Consider the following 14,929-nt stretch of genomic DNA (forward strand, 5'->3'; position numbering starts at 1 on the left):
CTATGTATATGCCTGCTTATTAGAGCTTATTAGCCCCCCCCCCAAGCGGCATTATTACAGTCAGCTTATTGCCCCCAACAATCTGGGTCCTCATTTTACCTACCTCAGAAGGATGGAAGGCTGAGTCAACCTTGAGCCTGGTGGGATGCGAACCTGCACTAATTGCAGGCAGCTGGTGTTACTTAAGGAGGCATTAGCCCACTTCTGCACCAAGGCTCTATATACTATATACATACTCAATGGCTATGCAAATTCTCAGTTCATCCATGTCATGGTTATCCAAAAGATGTTTTTTCAAAAGGCTACTGGAGTTTGTTTTTCCTTGAAGTCATTTTGTTTTTCATCCAAGAAGCTTCTTCAGAACTTCAGAAGAACTGAAGACGCTTCTTGAATGAGAACATCTTCAAGAAAAAAAAGTCCAGTTGCCTTTTGAAAAAGCACCTTTGGGTCTTCACATATTCATTTTTCCTGTAGAATTTATTTGAGGAAGTGGACAAGGACATTTTCATTGAAGACCCCTGTATCTGTGGCCCCTCATATCACAACAGTTTTCTCTAAATTGGTATCATCCAGATGTGTTGTTGACACTGTGACTCTCAGAATACACAAAATAAACAGCCTGCAAGGAATTCTAAACAAACAAACACATTTTGGTAGTAGAAAGACTGAAGGTAACATAACTTCTATTTTTATTTATTTACAGTATTTGCAATCTAACTTGAAGTGCTAGGAGTGGAATACCACAGATTAAAATATTATAAATTCAGTTCAGAAACAAATTCCAAATAGAGGAACCAAGTTGGACAGCCACAATCACCAACTGAGCTAAATGGTTATTAAAATAATTTTAGTTGTTTATGAAATGTAAGAAAGATAAAAGTTAGAAGTACCCTTGGCATATTAGAAAGGTAGTTATCTAATACAGTATCTCCTAGTGCTGAACTCTAAAGCAGAGGTCCCAACCTTTTGGGTACCAGGGACTGGTTCCGTGGAGAGAGGTTTTTCCCCAGACCGGAGGTGTATGGTTTTGTGTGCTGCCTGCATCCCATGGACAGGGCTTTGCTTGTTTGTGTGGGCCAGTTGCTGGCATGCTGCAGCCCAGTACCAGTCCACAAACCGGAGGTTGGGGACCCCTGCTCTACAGGATTGAAAGATAATTAATTGCAACCGGGAATTTACTGTAACCAGTGTAATAGCTTCAGAATTCAGGTGTTATTCTACACTGGTGGGGTTGTCCTACCAGCAATCTGGCTACTGCGTTTTGTACTATTTGCAGCTTTCAAATAATTTCCAAAGTCATCTCCATAGACAGCATATAATCATTGTCAGCTAGGAGACCAAGCCAGGAGATACTGTGTTGATCACTGGGACAATATAATCCAGGTAAGGTTGAAACTGGAATTGCGTTTTCATCTAAGCAAAAAGTGCGAGTTCCTGAGGATCATGAACCACTAGATGAACCCTCCTTGCTCATCACCATGGATACTGTCACACTAGCATCCAGTTCAGAATGAATACAGTACAGGTTTTCAAGCAATAAATTCCAGTTTCAAACCTAAAGTAGGATAGTGGTGTGAAAAGCTTAGAGCACCTCCTGGTTGACATACTGTGGCTGTTGCACCAATCGCTAAAACTGGTTGGTGCTGGGGTTTTCTGGTTGTTTTAATGTAATAATAATAATAATAATAATAATAATAATAATAATAATAATAATAATAATAATAATAATAACAACAACAACAACAACAACAACAACAAAACAACAACAACAACAACAACAACAATAATAATAATAATAATAATAATAATAATAATAATAATAATAATAATAATAATAATGTTGTAAGGGACATTGGAGGTCATCTAGTCCAACCCCCTGCTCAGGCAGGAAACCCTATACCAGGGGTAGGCAACCTTGGCTCTTTTATGACTTCAGAATTCCTGAACCAGACTTGAAGTCCATGAGTCATAAAAGAGCCAAGGTTGCCTACCCTTGCCCTATACCATTTCAGACAAATGGTTGTCCAGTCTCTTCTTAAAAACTTCCAGTGTTGGAGCATTCAAAGCTTCTGGAGGCAGGTTGTTCCCTTTTGCGTTCGGTGTTTCAAAAATTCAGAAAATGCTTAACTTGTTTCTGCTGGTATGCCATACCCCCCCGCCAAACCAAAGAGAAACAATTCTCTATTTTTCTCACCCCTCCCTGAGGTAGGGAGCTAGGCCACCCTGAACAGCAGCACTCAGTGGCAATGCTGAGGGTGGGCCCAGGCCTCAACGTCAGCCCTAGTTGCCACCACTGCCACTCAAAAAGGTTGCTTTGCCCCATCCCCTGAAGAACACAAACCATGGGGACCGGCACAATTGCCCCCCTAGCCCAGCCTCTCCTGGATCTGCCACGCACTGCTTACCTCAGGCAGAGCTCTCTTCCTGTTGACAGGTCCTGAGGCCTACCTGACGTTGCTCCAGATTGCATGAGGCCTTACTTTTTGAAGGAGTTTAGAAGAATGCCCTTCTGTGGGCACTGCAGCCTCCAAAATCTCAGAACAGGAATGGTTTTGAGAATATTTGTTGTCATGTGTCACCCATAATGCCATGGCATATTTTCACTGGTCAAAGCCAATGTGCTTCAAGCTCACAATGTTAACGTGTGGATTTCAATTCCCAGAATTCTCTAGCCAGTATGCTGGGTGAAGAATTCTGCAAGTTAAAGTCCATACATCTTAATGTTGCCAAGTTTTTTTTAAAAAAAGGTCTAAGCTACCTCAGACAGTTAATATTATAAGAAGTAGGAGGGAGTACCACATATGCTGACTTGGCGCCCTTGAAAAAGTTGAGATATAACTCAATAGAATATTTACTCCCATATAACCATGTAGAATTGTCAGCGACCCAAGTCATGTGCAAATTGCAAAACATTTTCAGATATGATGGTTTTTATTTTCAATAATAGCCTCAGGAAGAATTACAATTGTTCATGGGAATTATTTATATATGCTGATCTGTTAAAACAATACCATCTCTTTGATACTTAATATTTAGAGATAATCAATAGAATTGACTTTATTCAAATATTAGCTTTTCATTTTTTTTCCATAATAAGCTGGTAATAGATATAAAATAAGACTATTACTCCAATCAAGATCTTCACAGCATTTTGGTGCATTATTTGCTGGAAGGACAAACTTATTTCAGAGACAGCATCTTGCTTGATGGTCAAGTACATTTACAAGTGTAATCTACTTTGTCTTTGCAGGGCTAAAGAATTTTAGCCTTCCTGAGATTATCAGCCCAATTCCCCAAATTACTGACCATTGGCTGTGAGTGATGAAAACTGGAGTCCAACATCAACTTGGGAGCTATGAGTAGCCCCACCTTCTCCTATACCAGAAATAGGCAAACAAATGGCCACCAGGTATTTTGGAATACAATTCTCCTACTTCCTGACCAGTGGTTATGCCAGTTTGGGTGAGGGAGATAATTTCATCCAATTCACAGCAGGAAGTATATACTGATATACCAATGAATATTTCTTATAAACAATTCCTGGAGAAAAGAATAATTTTTATTAGTTAAATAAATCACATAATCCACTTGCATAATTTTGCCTACAAATCAGTCTTAAGTGGGCAACTTTCTCCTGATCTCCAGAATGTTGGTTTTCCCCCCAAAACAATGCTACTTTTCAATAATTAAAGAAAGGCTTTTTCTGCCAAGGCCTGTTTTATTTTCTAGTACTTCTATAACTCCGGTAATAATGGATGGGGTGCCAAAAATAAACCATTAATAAATCACAAATTTAAACTCAGGTTAGAAACCAGCTAGAATTTAACTAAATATGTAGCATTTGTTTGTTGCTTGTGGTGTGTGTCACACATGATGTCATCATTAAGATGGGCTTTGGGCATTTCTAGTTTAATTAAAAATAGCAGGCCTGATGATTGATAATCAAGTACAATTTAATAGAAGAAACCTGAGCTATATTCAAGCTATTTAAGTATGGTACTTATCCTACATATGGTTTATTACAATCTGCAGAAGCCATATTGAGTAATATCCACCTTAGCCAGAGCCCAAGTTGTCAGCTAGCCAATTGACAAACTCCACTCTTTGCAGGCCCAGAAAATGCAAGGAAGTCACAAGAATGGTGAGGAGAAAGGAGATATTTCAATACCTCTCTTGACATTTCTCCAATACGGTATGTAGCTTGTCCCTTTCAGCATCTTGTTACTGCATTTTGAGAATTTGCACAGGCAGACAAGTACATATATGATACCCTTCTGATAGTCAGTGAAATTAAGATTATTATGGAAACCTTAGCCCCTTCAGGTGAATTGAGACAAGAGCATTCAGAATTCCTACTAGTTTAGGAAAAGGCAATTTATAATATGTTATTTTATAGAGGCTCACTTACCTGGAAAGAATGATTGTCAGTCATTTATTTCGGTCAAGTTGTGAAGTGCTCAAATACCAACAGTCTGACAATCTTCATTTCATTGCCTTGTCTTGAAAACCCAGCCTCTTAATCATACTGACAGCATTTCAGATGGAAGATTTAAGAAGAAACAGTGACAAGTGGGAAGTGAAGAGCATCAAGGTAGAGGGGTTTTGAAGGTGTTGGGGGTGGGTGGGTAGAATCCTTCAGATAGAATTCAGGTGAAATTTGGGTCTCCTTCTGGACTGTTGGCTCTTGCTCAAAAAACCATGGCCAGGAGGGCTTTTGCATTCCTTCCAAATAAAATGGGGGGGAGGAAACCTCTTGACACATCAAATTGCAGTTCATATTCCCTGTTTGACTACAACATTTGGTTTACAGGTAGTCCTTGACTTAAACCATTTGTTTAGTGACTGTTCGGAGTTACAAAGACACTGAAAAAAGTGACTGTTTTTCACACAACTGTTGCAGCATCTCCAAGGTCACCTGATCAACATCTGGACGCTTGGCCACTGGCATTATTTATGATGGTTGCAGTGTCCCGGGGTCATGTGATCACCTTTTGCAACCTCCTGACAAGCAAAGTCAAATAGGCAAGCTGGATAGACTTAACAACCATGTTATTAACTTAAGAATTGCAGTCATTCACTTAACAACTGAGGCGAGAAAGGTCACAAAATGAGGCAAAACTCATTTAAACTCTTGCTTAGTAACAGAAATTTTGAAGCTCAGGTGTAGTCATAAGTCAAGGACTACCTGTATTTCCATGGGCATATATGCCTTTGCCTGGGGATCATGATGTTATTTTGTTTAATCCAAACATTTGTTTGCTTTGACACAATTCAGCTCCAAAAAAAAAGAATGTATATTTATTTTTTAAAAATAACTGGAGTAAAAGGATTAACGACTTCCTTTGATATATGTATAGTGTGAGCCCAGTCAAAAATTGTTCCCAAAATGTATGTTTTGCAAAACAGCGAATAGCAATTGTTAAGGTATTATTATTTAAAGGTGCCATAATTAGAAAAACCTTAGCAACATCTCCTGTATTCCTAAAATGGCCTCCTCAGTTCAACAAATCAGACTGAAAACTACATTAAATCAAAACCATCTAAGAAATCCAGACAAGGTATTCAGGTTGTTTATTATCAAGAGTATGACAAACACTCCGCCATACTGTGTCAAAACATGCACCCGGATTCTAAATCAAGTTTTTAAAACAGCACTTGCAAAAATTACAGTTATTTAGTCATTATTTATGATTACATACATTTTGTTAATGAGCACTAGAATTGATTTAACAGTATAACTAAGTAATTTGTTATTGCTTGTCGACACTGCAGCTTTGGATCTACAAGAATCCACTGAATGCCTGAGTTATCAAACTGCATTGTTTTATCAAATGCAAACTGTAAAATGCTGGAGAACACTTAAATACCTACTAGTGAATATGATTTACTCCTACTACATGGGCATACCAAGTTCATTATCTTTTAATGTAGCCCTCATCCCACCATTGCTATTTTATACCTTTGTCTAGAACTCGTCCATGTGGCTTTCCAGATGTAAGTAAACTATAATTCTCAGAAACATACTGTAGGTTCAAAGGTGAGGGATAAAGGAAACAAGAGTTTAGTCATGTTTTGAAGGGGCCATATTCCTCTGTTCTATAATTGAGTAAAAATCCAATAAATTAATAATTAATTTATAAATAATTTATAAATTAATCAAGTGACACAGGCTGCTTTTGAGCATCCCTCAATTGACAGCTTTCTACAAAATTAAAGATGATTTTTTAAAGGGGGACTTTAGTCAGGCAGAAATGGTGGCTGCTGAGGGACAAACCAGTCAACCTTTGTATGTCCACTGACCCTCCCTTTGCATTTATGGATAAATCTCTCAGGCATTCCTGCCCAGGATTCCAAATTGAGTACTTCTAAATGTAAGATTCAGCCTGAAAACTGGCATGTATTCTGCCAATGTTATGTCAGAAGAAATGGTGGCTGCTGAGGGACAAACCAGTCAACCTTTGTATGTCCACTGACCCTCCCTTTGCATTTATGGATAAATCTCTCAGGCATTCCTGCCCAGGATTCCAAATTGAGTACTTCTAAATGTAAGATTCAGCCTGAAAACTGGCATGTATTCTGCCAATGTTATGTCAGAAAATAATGTTTTGTCCATGTTATAACTTCAACTCTGATATTTAGTGTTGTGATAATGATCATCACCTATAATTAACTTGGATACAACCCATATTAAATTAATGTTTATGCTTTTTTATGTTTGCAACATCTGGTATAAAGAGTGTAACTTGCATGGCTATGTAAGTAATAACTAGTGTTTTAAAATATTCGACATATATTAGGAACTATTCACTATTCCATAATCTTATTTTCTTTGCAGAAGTAATTGACAGTTCTTGACCTCTCTGCAAGCTTAAATATCCCTCCCACATCCATTTTAAATTTATAGTACAGGTAGTCCTTGATTTAACAACTGTGGCAAGAAAGGTCGTAAACTGGGCCCAAACTCACTTAATAACTTACCTTGTTTAGCAATGAAAATTTTGGCCCCAATTGTGGTCATAAGTTAAAGACTACCTGTATGAGTTTCTATCTTTTTTAAAAAAAACCTCATATAGTACCTATGATTTTAAGTAATTTTACAAATAGATAAAGCATTATTAATGGGATATTGGGCAATGAGAAAGAAGTTTGTTAGGCATAGGTGGAGAGGAGAGGTGTACATAATTACAACTAATCCCCAACATATGGCAACAATGGGACCAGAATGTTGGTCACTAAGTGAGGCAGTTGTAAAGTGAGACATCACATGACAGCATCGCTTAGCAACTGCAATCCTGGCCATTCCCATCTGTCCAAGCCATTCTGTGCTTGCTTCCTTCCAGCCCTGAGCCTCAGTAAGATAGGGACTTTCTGACCCCACCCATCTCTTCCATTTTAGCCACCTGCACCCTGTTGTCACCATAGTAATTGTATTTATTTGATCTTTATCCCATTTTATTGCTTTTAATTTTATTGAAATAGAAATCACATTTTTAAAAAAATTCTCACTAATGTTTGAAATATAGCTTTTGCCTGAGGTACCAAGTGTGGTCTTTGGCCTGGAAAATATGGTACATAGTCTAAAAGGATCCAGATTGTGGAATACTGGCTTTGAACCTTAATAAAACAACTTGGAACTCAAACATTGACCTGGGATGATGTCTGAAGTGTCTTACTTGCAGACAGTGAAGGCTTCTAGTAGAACTTACAAGAGCGTGTGAGAGATATCCTGTATTTCCTAATGTAGCTGGCTGATGGGTCTTCCTGAGTGGTGAATATCTGAACTACATCAGTATACAACAGGGGTGTCAAATTGCCGGCCTGTGGGCCGGATTCCTCATACTGAAGCCGCGCCCACCCCATTGTCGGCAATGCAGAGTCGCAATATGTCACGACACGTCACGTGACATGGCAAGTTTGACACCCATGGTATAGAACAGGGGTAGGCAACCTTGGCTCTTTTATGACTCGTGGACTTCAATTCCCAGAATTCCTGAGCCAGCAGTAAGATAGGGACTTTCTGACCCCACCCATCTCTTCCATTTTAGCCACCTGCACCCTGTTGTAACCATAGTAATTGTACTTATTTGATCTCTATCCCATTTTATTGCTTTTAATTTTATTGAAATAGAAATCACATTTTAAAAAAAATGCTCACTAATGTTTGAAATATAGCTTTTGCCTGAGGTACCAAGTGTGGTCTTTGGCCTGGAAAATATGGTACACCAATAGTCTAAAAGGATCCAGATTGTGGAATATTGGCTCAGGAATTCTGGCAGTTGAAGTCCACGAGTCATAAAAGAGCCCCTGGTATAGAATATAGAACTCAATAAGGTAGTAAATTGCAGACCCTTGTCTTAAAATGTGACTAGAACTAGCCCCAGGAACAAGAAAGTTGTGCAAATTTGTACTGTCATTCTAGGACAGCCTCCTACCATCTAGCTGCACTCTCAAGATGTGATAGGATTATGATTGTCAGAATTTTCACTAAGTATTACAAAACTATCTGGGACTCCTAAGAATTACACTGCAACGCAAACACATCCAAATATATTAAATTTGGAAGAAAAGTATATGAAGAAAAATCTTTATACAGATTTTGTCATAAATGTTGTTGCATTGTATTTCATGCTTTGTGAATACAAATAATTTGATACAATTATTTTAAGCATTGTTTACTGGATAATTGAAACAATTCTACAGATTTAAAGGAGGTTCCACAAGATGACATGCATCTTGAAGGGTACGATTGTGTAGCTACTCTTGTTCTAATAAGTAGCAAACAACATTGTGTTCACATTCCAAATGACCTCTTCAAAGCACTGGAAAACCTTCTATGTAGCTCCAACAAACTGCCATTTGTTACAGTGGGAAGGGAGCATCTGACTGATGCCATCAGATCAGCTTATAGTTTGTTTTGATGTTAAGCAACAATGCTCTTATCTTGTACCAATAAAGAAGAATCTTTATAGCTCATGGTTAAAAATGCTCCTATCTTGTCTACTAGTTGAAAAGTACACCTTCTTGAGTAACAAAATAATGAACCTCTGAGGCATGAAAGAGTACCTTTCAATCACTCAAGTATATGACGTAAGAATATGCTGTCATTCTTTAAATTAAGTCATCAAGGTGAAATATATAGCACTTCATTTAATTCTATGTTCTCTCTTTAGTTATTTTTATACATTAATGTAAACTATTCTATAGCTTGTTTCTTCCAGAAGATGTAACATAATTTTACAATAAACAAGGCATCAGTTGAATTAATCATAACAAAACATATAAGTGGTGTAACCCCAATAATCACATCCTAGTCTCATCTTTTAAAGCTGTTAATATTTGAGTGCAAGGTCCTCATGTCTAACCACTTAATACTAAAATCAGAGAATGAATTTGGAAGCTTACTATGAACTGCAATAACATACTACCATTGGAAATACAAATGCCTCTTCACTCTCCAGCTCCAGCCTCAAAATAGCACCTGGTTTTATTCTATGTGCTTTTGAGTGCATAACCATTCAAAAGCTTTTTTTTTAGTTTTACAATTAAAATATTAACTTCATTTATTTTTGATTCCAGTTTATTTTGCACAATTATATCCCCTTTCTTCCTTAAAATCAATTGGCATATGATTGCTTCTCTGAATCATAAATAGAAAATCATATAGTGCTATTATAGGTAGTCTCTGACAAACGATCTAACAGAGCCTGTCCATTACGGTCGTTTGTTGTGACAGTTGTTAAAATAGGTCACAGGCCCAATTTTACCCTTTTACCGCAGTAAAGAGAAGGCTGTGGTCATTAAGCAAATCACAGTTCCCTATGGGCAGACTCTGCAAACTCTGTAAATGGTAGCATGTTTCTGAACATATGCAGTTGTCACATGACTATGAAGGGGGTGTGACCGTCAGAACTTCAAATTTGGGTTGTAAGTTCTCTTTCTCAGGTCAGTTGTAACTTTGAATGGTCCCTAAGCAATCGGTTGTAAGTCAAAGCCTACTTGGATGGCATTTCAGATGCTTGAAGTGCCACATAAAAGTGATGCAGGCTAAGAATTTAGGCTGCATTTAAAATACTGAGAACTTTTGATTGAGGAAAGTTCAACTTCTGCATCATTAGACTGATAATTGCTGCCGATGTGCATGAACTCTGTAAATGTGTTGGTTCCCACTTTATATTCCTAGAAAGATCTCTGTGTGGTATGAGAATCTGCATCAAGCCTTAGTGAACTGAGAAAGGTGCAGACTGAGTGCGTATAAGGCTGATCATGCTAGGTGATCACACTCGATCTTCACACAGTATGCAGGGGATCCAGGTAAATATTAATTGTGAGTTTCTGATAAAGGAGTGTTTGTCTACAGTTTAAATAACTACCAATAATTATTGATGGCCTTTTAACGAGATACAGTACACCCAGATCCTGTTAGATTTGTCCTAAAACAGTACATGACAACTGGAGGAAAAAGAATTGCCAAAGTAATTTTATTTATAAGTCAAAGAAACATTATCAGTGCAACCCTAAGAAAACACAAAGTTTATAAACATAAAGTTAACACTCTTGGCAAGAAAAACACGGCTACCCAAGTGTTTCCAGCATTTTACAAGTCTGTATATAAAATGTCCTCAAATAGGTATAAAGATTAAAACTATTTTGACTTTTCCAATAACTCTTTAAAGATATTTGTTAATTTTTTTCCTCCCCTTTCCACTGATTTTTACATAGAATCTAAATGGCTGCTTCCAAGAATCTTTTTTTTTTAAAAAAATGGTGTCACTCCATGCTTCCTTTAAAAACATCAATATGGCCTTTTAATAATATTTTCTTTCTTGTCCAATAAAATATGCTTCCAAAACAGTTGATCTTAAAAAAAAAGCAATGAATTGCAAGCAAAGATCAGACTGGTATGGAAACGTCTTCACAATCCATGCAAACTAAACTATTAAAGGGCCACATTATTTTAAAATATACCATTTACCTACACAGATCTTCATATATACCACTTAATTTTAGTTTCTGGTAGTGGTTCTATGACAAACATAACACATGACTACAGCATACTTGCTTAACTTGCTGTATCCCTATAGCAGCACTGATGCTGGATGAACCTAGAAGGAATCAGGAATCCTGGATCACTTGTCCTAAAGATTAAGATCTTTGTTCATTATGAAAAGCCACCAAAGGCATATTAATCTCCTTCCAGTTCTTCATCCAGCAAGATTCTTCACAGTTTTGCGGCCATGAAATTGATATGAGGTTTCGCCAGAGGAAAAAGTGGCAGGCTGCGTTTGAACTCAGTCATGTTTTCAATCACAGTTGGCTGTAAACAAAGCATTTTAGAAAGATAGCCATTGAGAACCAAGCATGCTCATACTGATATGCTATACAAGACAGGTAGTATCACTGAAAGCTGAAAAAGTCACAGGTTTTAACTGCAAAGGTTATTAAAAAAACACTAAACACAGAAATCAGACTTGGACCCAATCCTTCTAAAATACCGTAGGTTTGTGCATTCTATTGTATAAATTTCAATACAATAAGGTAATCTGCAGACAAATATACTCTACATGTCAATGTGAATGTGAAATCAAGCTTTATGTAAAATGTGCAACCTCGCTGCCAAATTATGGATTTGAGTCAACCAGGAAATCAGCTGAGGAAAAATTGCTGACAGTTAGAAGGGTGAACTGGGAAGCTGACAACTAGCCTTTGAATGAATAAACAAGCAAATGTTTAGCCTGTCTAAAAAGGGATTTCAGACAGGCTAAAATGCGAACAAGTGCTCAATTGAGACAAAATGCCTATGATAAATTACAGTATCTATTGCCTGTGCGTTAAACTCACTGAACTGTCATATACTTAGTTACCCAAGAAGTGTAAACAGGTTGTTTTGCTGTGCTTGTTTTTTAGTTGCTTCTACCTGATGAACGTTTTGCCAAGATTGTCTGGCAGGAACTGCTTCTTGTGGTTCTTGTAAGTTCATGCTTCTGTTGATTAGTGGTATCATTTAATCAACTTGTTTTCTATCATCCTCTTTTTTATTATTTCCATTTTTCCATGGTTCTCTTCAATGATTCTTACCTGCCCGAGTGAAGTGGTTTTACTTCATCTGATACTGAATATTGAATCTTTGGGGGGCTCAAAATTCTAACTGCTTCTTTTAGTAGTCATAAATAGTCTTCTGTAGGCACTTGGCATGGCGCACTTTGTGGTAGTCTATGTAATCAAAAGCCTCTATATCAGACATGTCAAACTCACGACATCACGTGATGTCACGTGATGTATCGGAGCTTTGGGGTGGGTGCGGTTTCGTCGTGACACATCCAGCTCGTGGACCGGCAGTTTGACACCCATGCTCTATATAATCCATCAACTAAAAATAGGTGTTCTTTTGGAATTCTCTTGCCTTTTCCAGAATCCTCTGGTGATGAATTATATCATCTTGGGTGCCCTGTTTCCTCTGAACCCAACTTGACATCTCATAATTCCTGTTTCATATATTGATGAAGTCTGGATTGCAAAATCTTAATCATTAACTTATTAGCACTTCAGATAAATGCAACTATTTAATAATTCAAACATTACTTAGAACTGCACAAACCCGATGGCATTTTGGGCATTGCTCTTTTAGAAATAGGTATGAAAATATCCTCTTTTTTTACCTGTGGCAGTGGTGGTGCTGGTGTTAGACTTATATCATTTTGGCTTGGAAACTCTCCTACAACAGGACCTATTTAATAATAATAATTATAAATATTTTAAAGACTAATAAAGAACTCCATAACATATACTAAAAAGATATGCATTGCTTCCTTCTATTGCTTGGAAATTTGCAGATTTTTATCAAAATAACAGCCACTAAGGATGGTTGCCTGCTTAAACTCATATGCAAGTGTCTGAGGGCAATGTGTAATATAGCAGAACATCTTTCAAAAGGGGACAAACAAGGCTGTATTACTGTTCCATTTATTCAACAATTATACATCTAGCTAAGGAGAAATAGCATCTTCTAAAATTAGTTGATAATTGCAATTATGTCATATAATTATACAAATAATATGTGTGTGTGTGTGTGTGTGTGTGTGTGTGTGTGTGTATGCATGCAGACACAAACACACACACGCCTAAATTAGTCCTAAAAATATGAGACTTGGGTATATACATTTAAAACTAGAAATAAGGATCACCAAGACTTAAAAATTAAACAACGAGGCTGGCACTAGGGGCGAGTGGCAGACTATATCAGCAACAGCAAGTGTGAAAGGGTTAATCAAATAGTGAGAGGATTGCTCGTGGCAGGATGTACGTTCCTGATGGGAGGGGCGAGTGGAGAGAGGCAGAGCGCCTGAAATCAAACAGATGTCAGTGTGCTTGATGGACACAGGACCGATGCAATTGATTGCAGGAGGGCGGGAGCGGAATAGACCTGTTACATGCTTATTAGCCAAACTACTGGCCTCAAAGAGACTATAAGAATGTGCTTCCCAATACTAGCTTATACTCTGATGATGTCAGCAGGTGCTGACGAAAGCTCAGTTTTAATAAATTTTTCAGTCTTGGTGATCCTTGTTTCTTGTTTTAAACAATGTGTGTGTGTGTGTGTGTCTGTCTGTGTGTATTGTATTATATATAAAATAATTGTTACATGTCCAAATAGCTATAAACATTAAAGGGCATTGAGCAAATCCTGAACTGCTTCAAATAGTTCGGTGTTGTCTTCCAGTTTATAGGAAGTTCCTAATATTCATGCTTCATTAAAATTGCCCCCAAATTTATCTTCTATTTCATAGATGTAGAATACAGCAGTTTTAATGTTATTTGAAGCCAAAGCATAACTCCTCTACAGCTAATGCCATGCATCACTTTTGCTAAATTTGAGGTGGTTCAATCCAAATGTCTAAGGAAGCTGTTCCAGATTCTTAGTGTACTCCTAATATCGCACTCCACATAGAAGTAGGAGTGAAAAGGTAGACACTAGAGTGTGGATAGGTATTGTCAATTATTGGTTAAAGTTACATTTTTTACCACAAGTCTTTTATTACTAAACCTGTGGTTAGCAGGATACTGTTGACAAAACGGGTACTTGGATATTCCCTCAGCTGTTTCTAGTTTTGAATTATGAACAGATTGTGGCAAAACGTAAGGAAAGGATTTTGTAATCAAATTCCAGGCTGAATTTCTACAAATGTGGAGCTGGAAACTTTAAGAAAACTGTTTCCAGCTAGCAACTCACAATTCACAAAAATGCTATGCCCAGTGGATTTATACCAATGTAATTTCACATCTTACCATGAACACTCTGCAATAGTACTGTCGAATCACTGGTGTTTCCTATCCTGACCTCTACAGAAAGTTGTGCACTCCACAGCGTTCACCACTAATAGCAACGAACTTAGTTACAACAGATCACAGCTTGGGCAGTACCAATTCTACAAAATATGGCTTCTACTTTCATCTTATAATTATTTCCATGTACATAAATGGGTAGTGAGTGGTGTATTTTAATGCATTTGGTTGCTTCAATATTATCTTTATAATTTAAGTGTCACACATGTAAATTAATGAATATATTTCTATTCATCCACCAAAGGTCACAGGACAGTGTGTTTGCTCTGCAGTACAACCATCTTTATGGGCCAACTTGAACATGCAGTTTCCAGCTCTACCTTTGTAGAAATTCACTTTGGAATTTGATTACAAAAGGTTATTTGTGAGGAAATACATGCATTTGGTACTTACAGGAATTCATTTCCCTTGCTAGTACATGGACCGATATTTTGTGCCTTCTTTGGGCATCTACTGCCAACATTTCCTACATGTAAATAAATCAGGGTTAATTATTCCAATAAAAACTTTCCATCTTTGCAATGGGAAGAAGTCATGCAAATTTTCCCGAGCTGAACAAACTACACCCTGGAGCAGAGGAGTTTTGAGA

The 14,929-nt window shown here is 37.4% G+C and overlaps 1 protein-coding gene across 6 annotated transcripts in view; it reads right to left on the minus strand.

The window, feature by feature from the left end:
• Positions 1 to 5,554: 5,554 nt before the first annotated feature.
• The window catches only part of IDE (insulin degrading enzyme), an 83,553-nt gene continuing 74,178 nt past the window's right edge, over positions 5,555 to 14,929 (minus strand). For 5 of the 6 annotated variants that reach the window (XM_081328880.1, XM_081328882.1, XM_081328881.1 and 2 more), the window contains 3 exons: positions 14,734 to 14,806; positions 12,657 to 12,724; positions 5,555 to 11,314 (listed from right to left, as the gene is read on the minus strand). In XM_081328880.1, the coding sequence (XP_081185006.1) occupies positions 11,219 to 11,314; positions 12,657 to 12,724; positions 14,734 to 14,806 (237 nt within the window). In that variant the 3' untranslated portion in view covers positions 5,555 to 11,218. The remainder of the gene's footprint in view (positions 11,315 to 12,656; positions 12,725 to 14,733; positions 14,807 to 14,929) is intronic. The other variant, XR_014026587.1, reaches the window with a different exon arrangement.

The sequence above is a fragment of the Vipera berus genome (assembly GCF_964194415.1).
Source record: "Vipera berus genome assembly, chromosome: 5".
NCBI classification, from domain to species: domain Eukaryota; kingdom Metazoa; phylum Chordata; class Lepidosauria; order Squamata; family Viperidae; genus Vipera; species Vipera berus.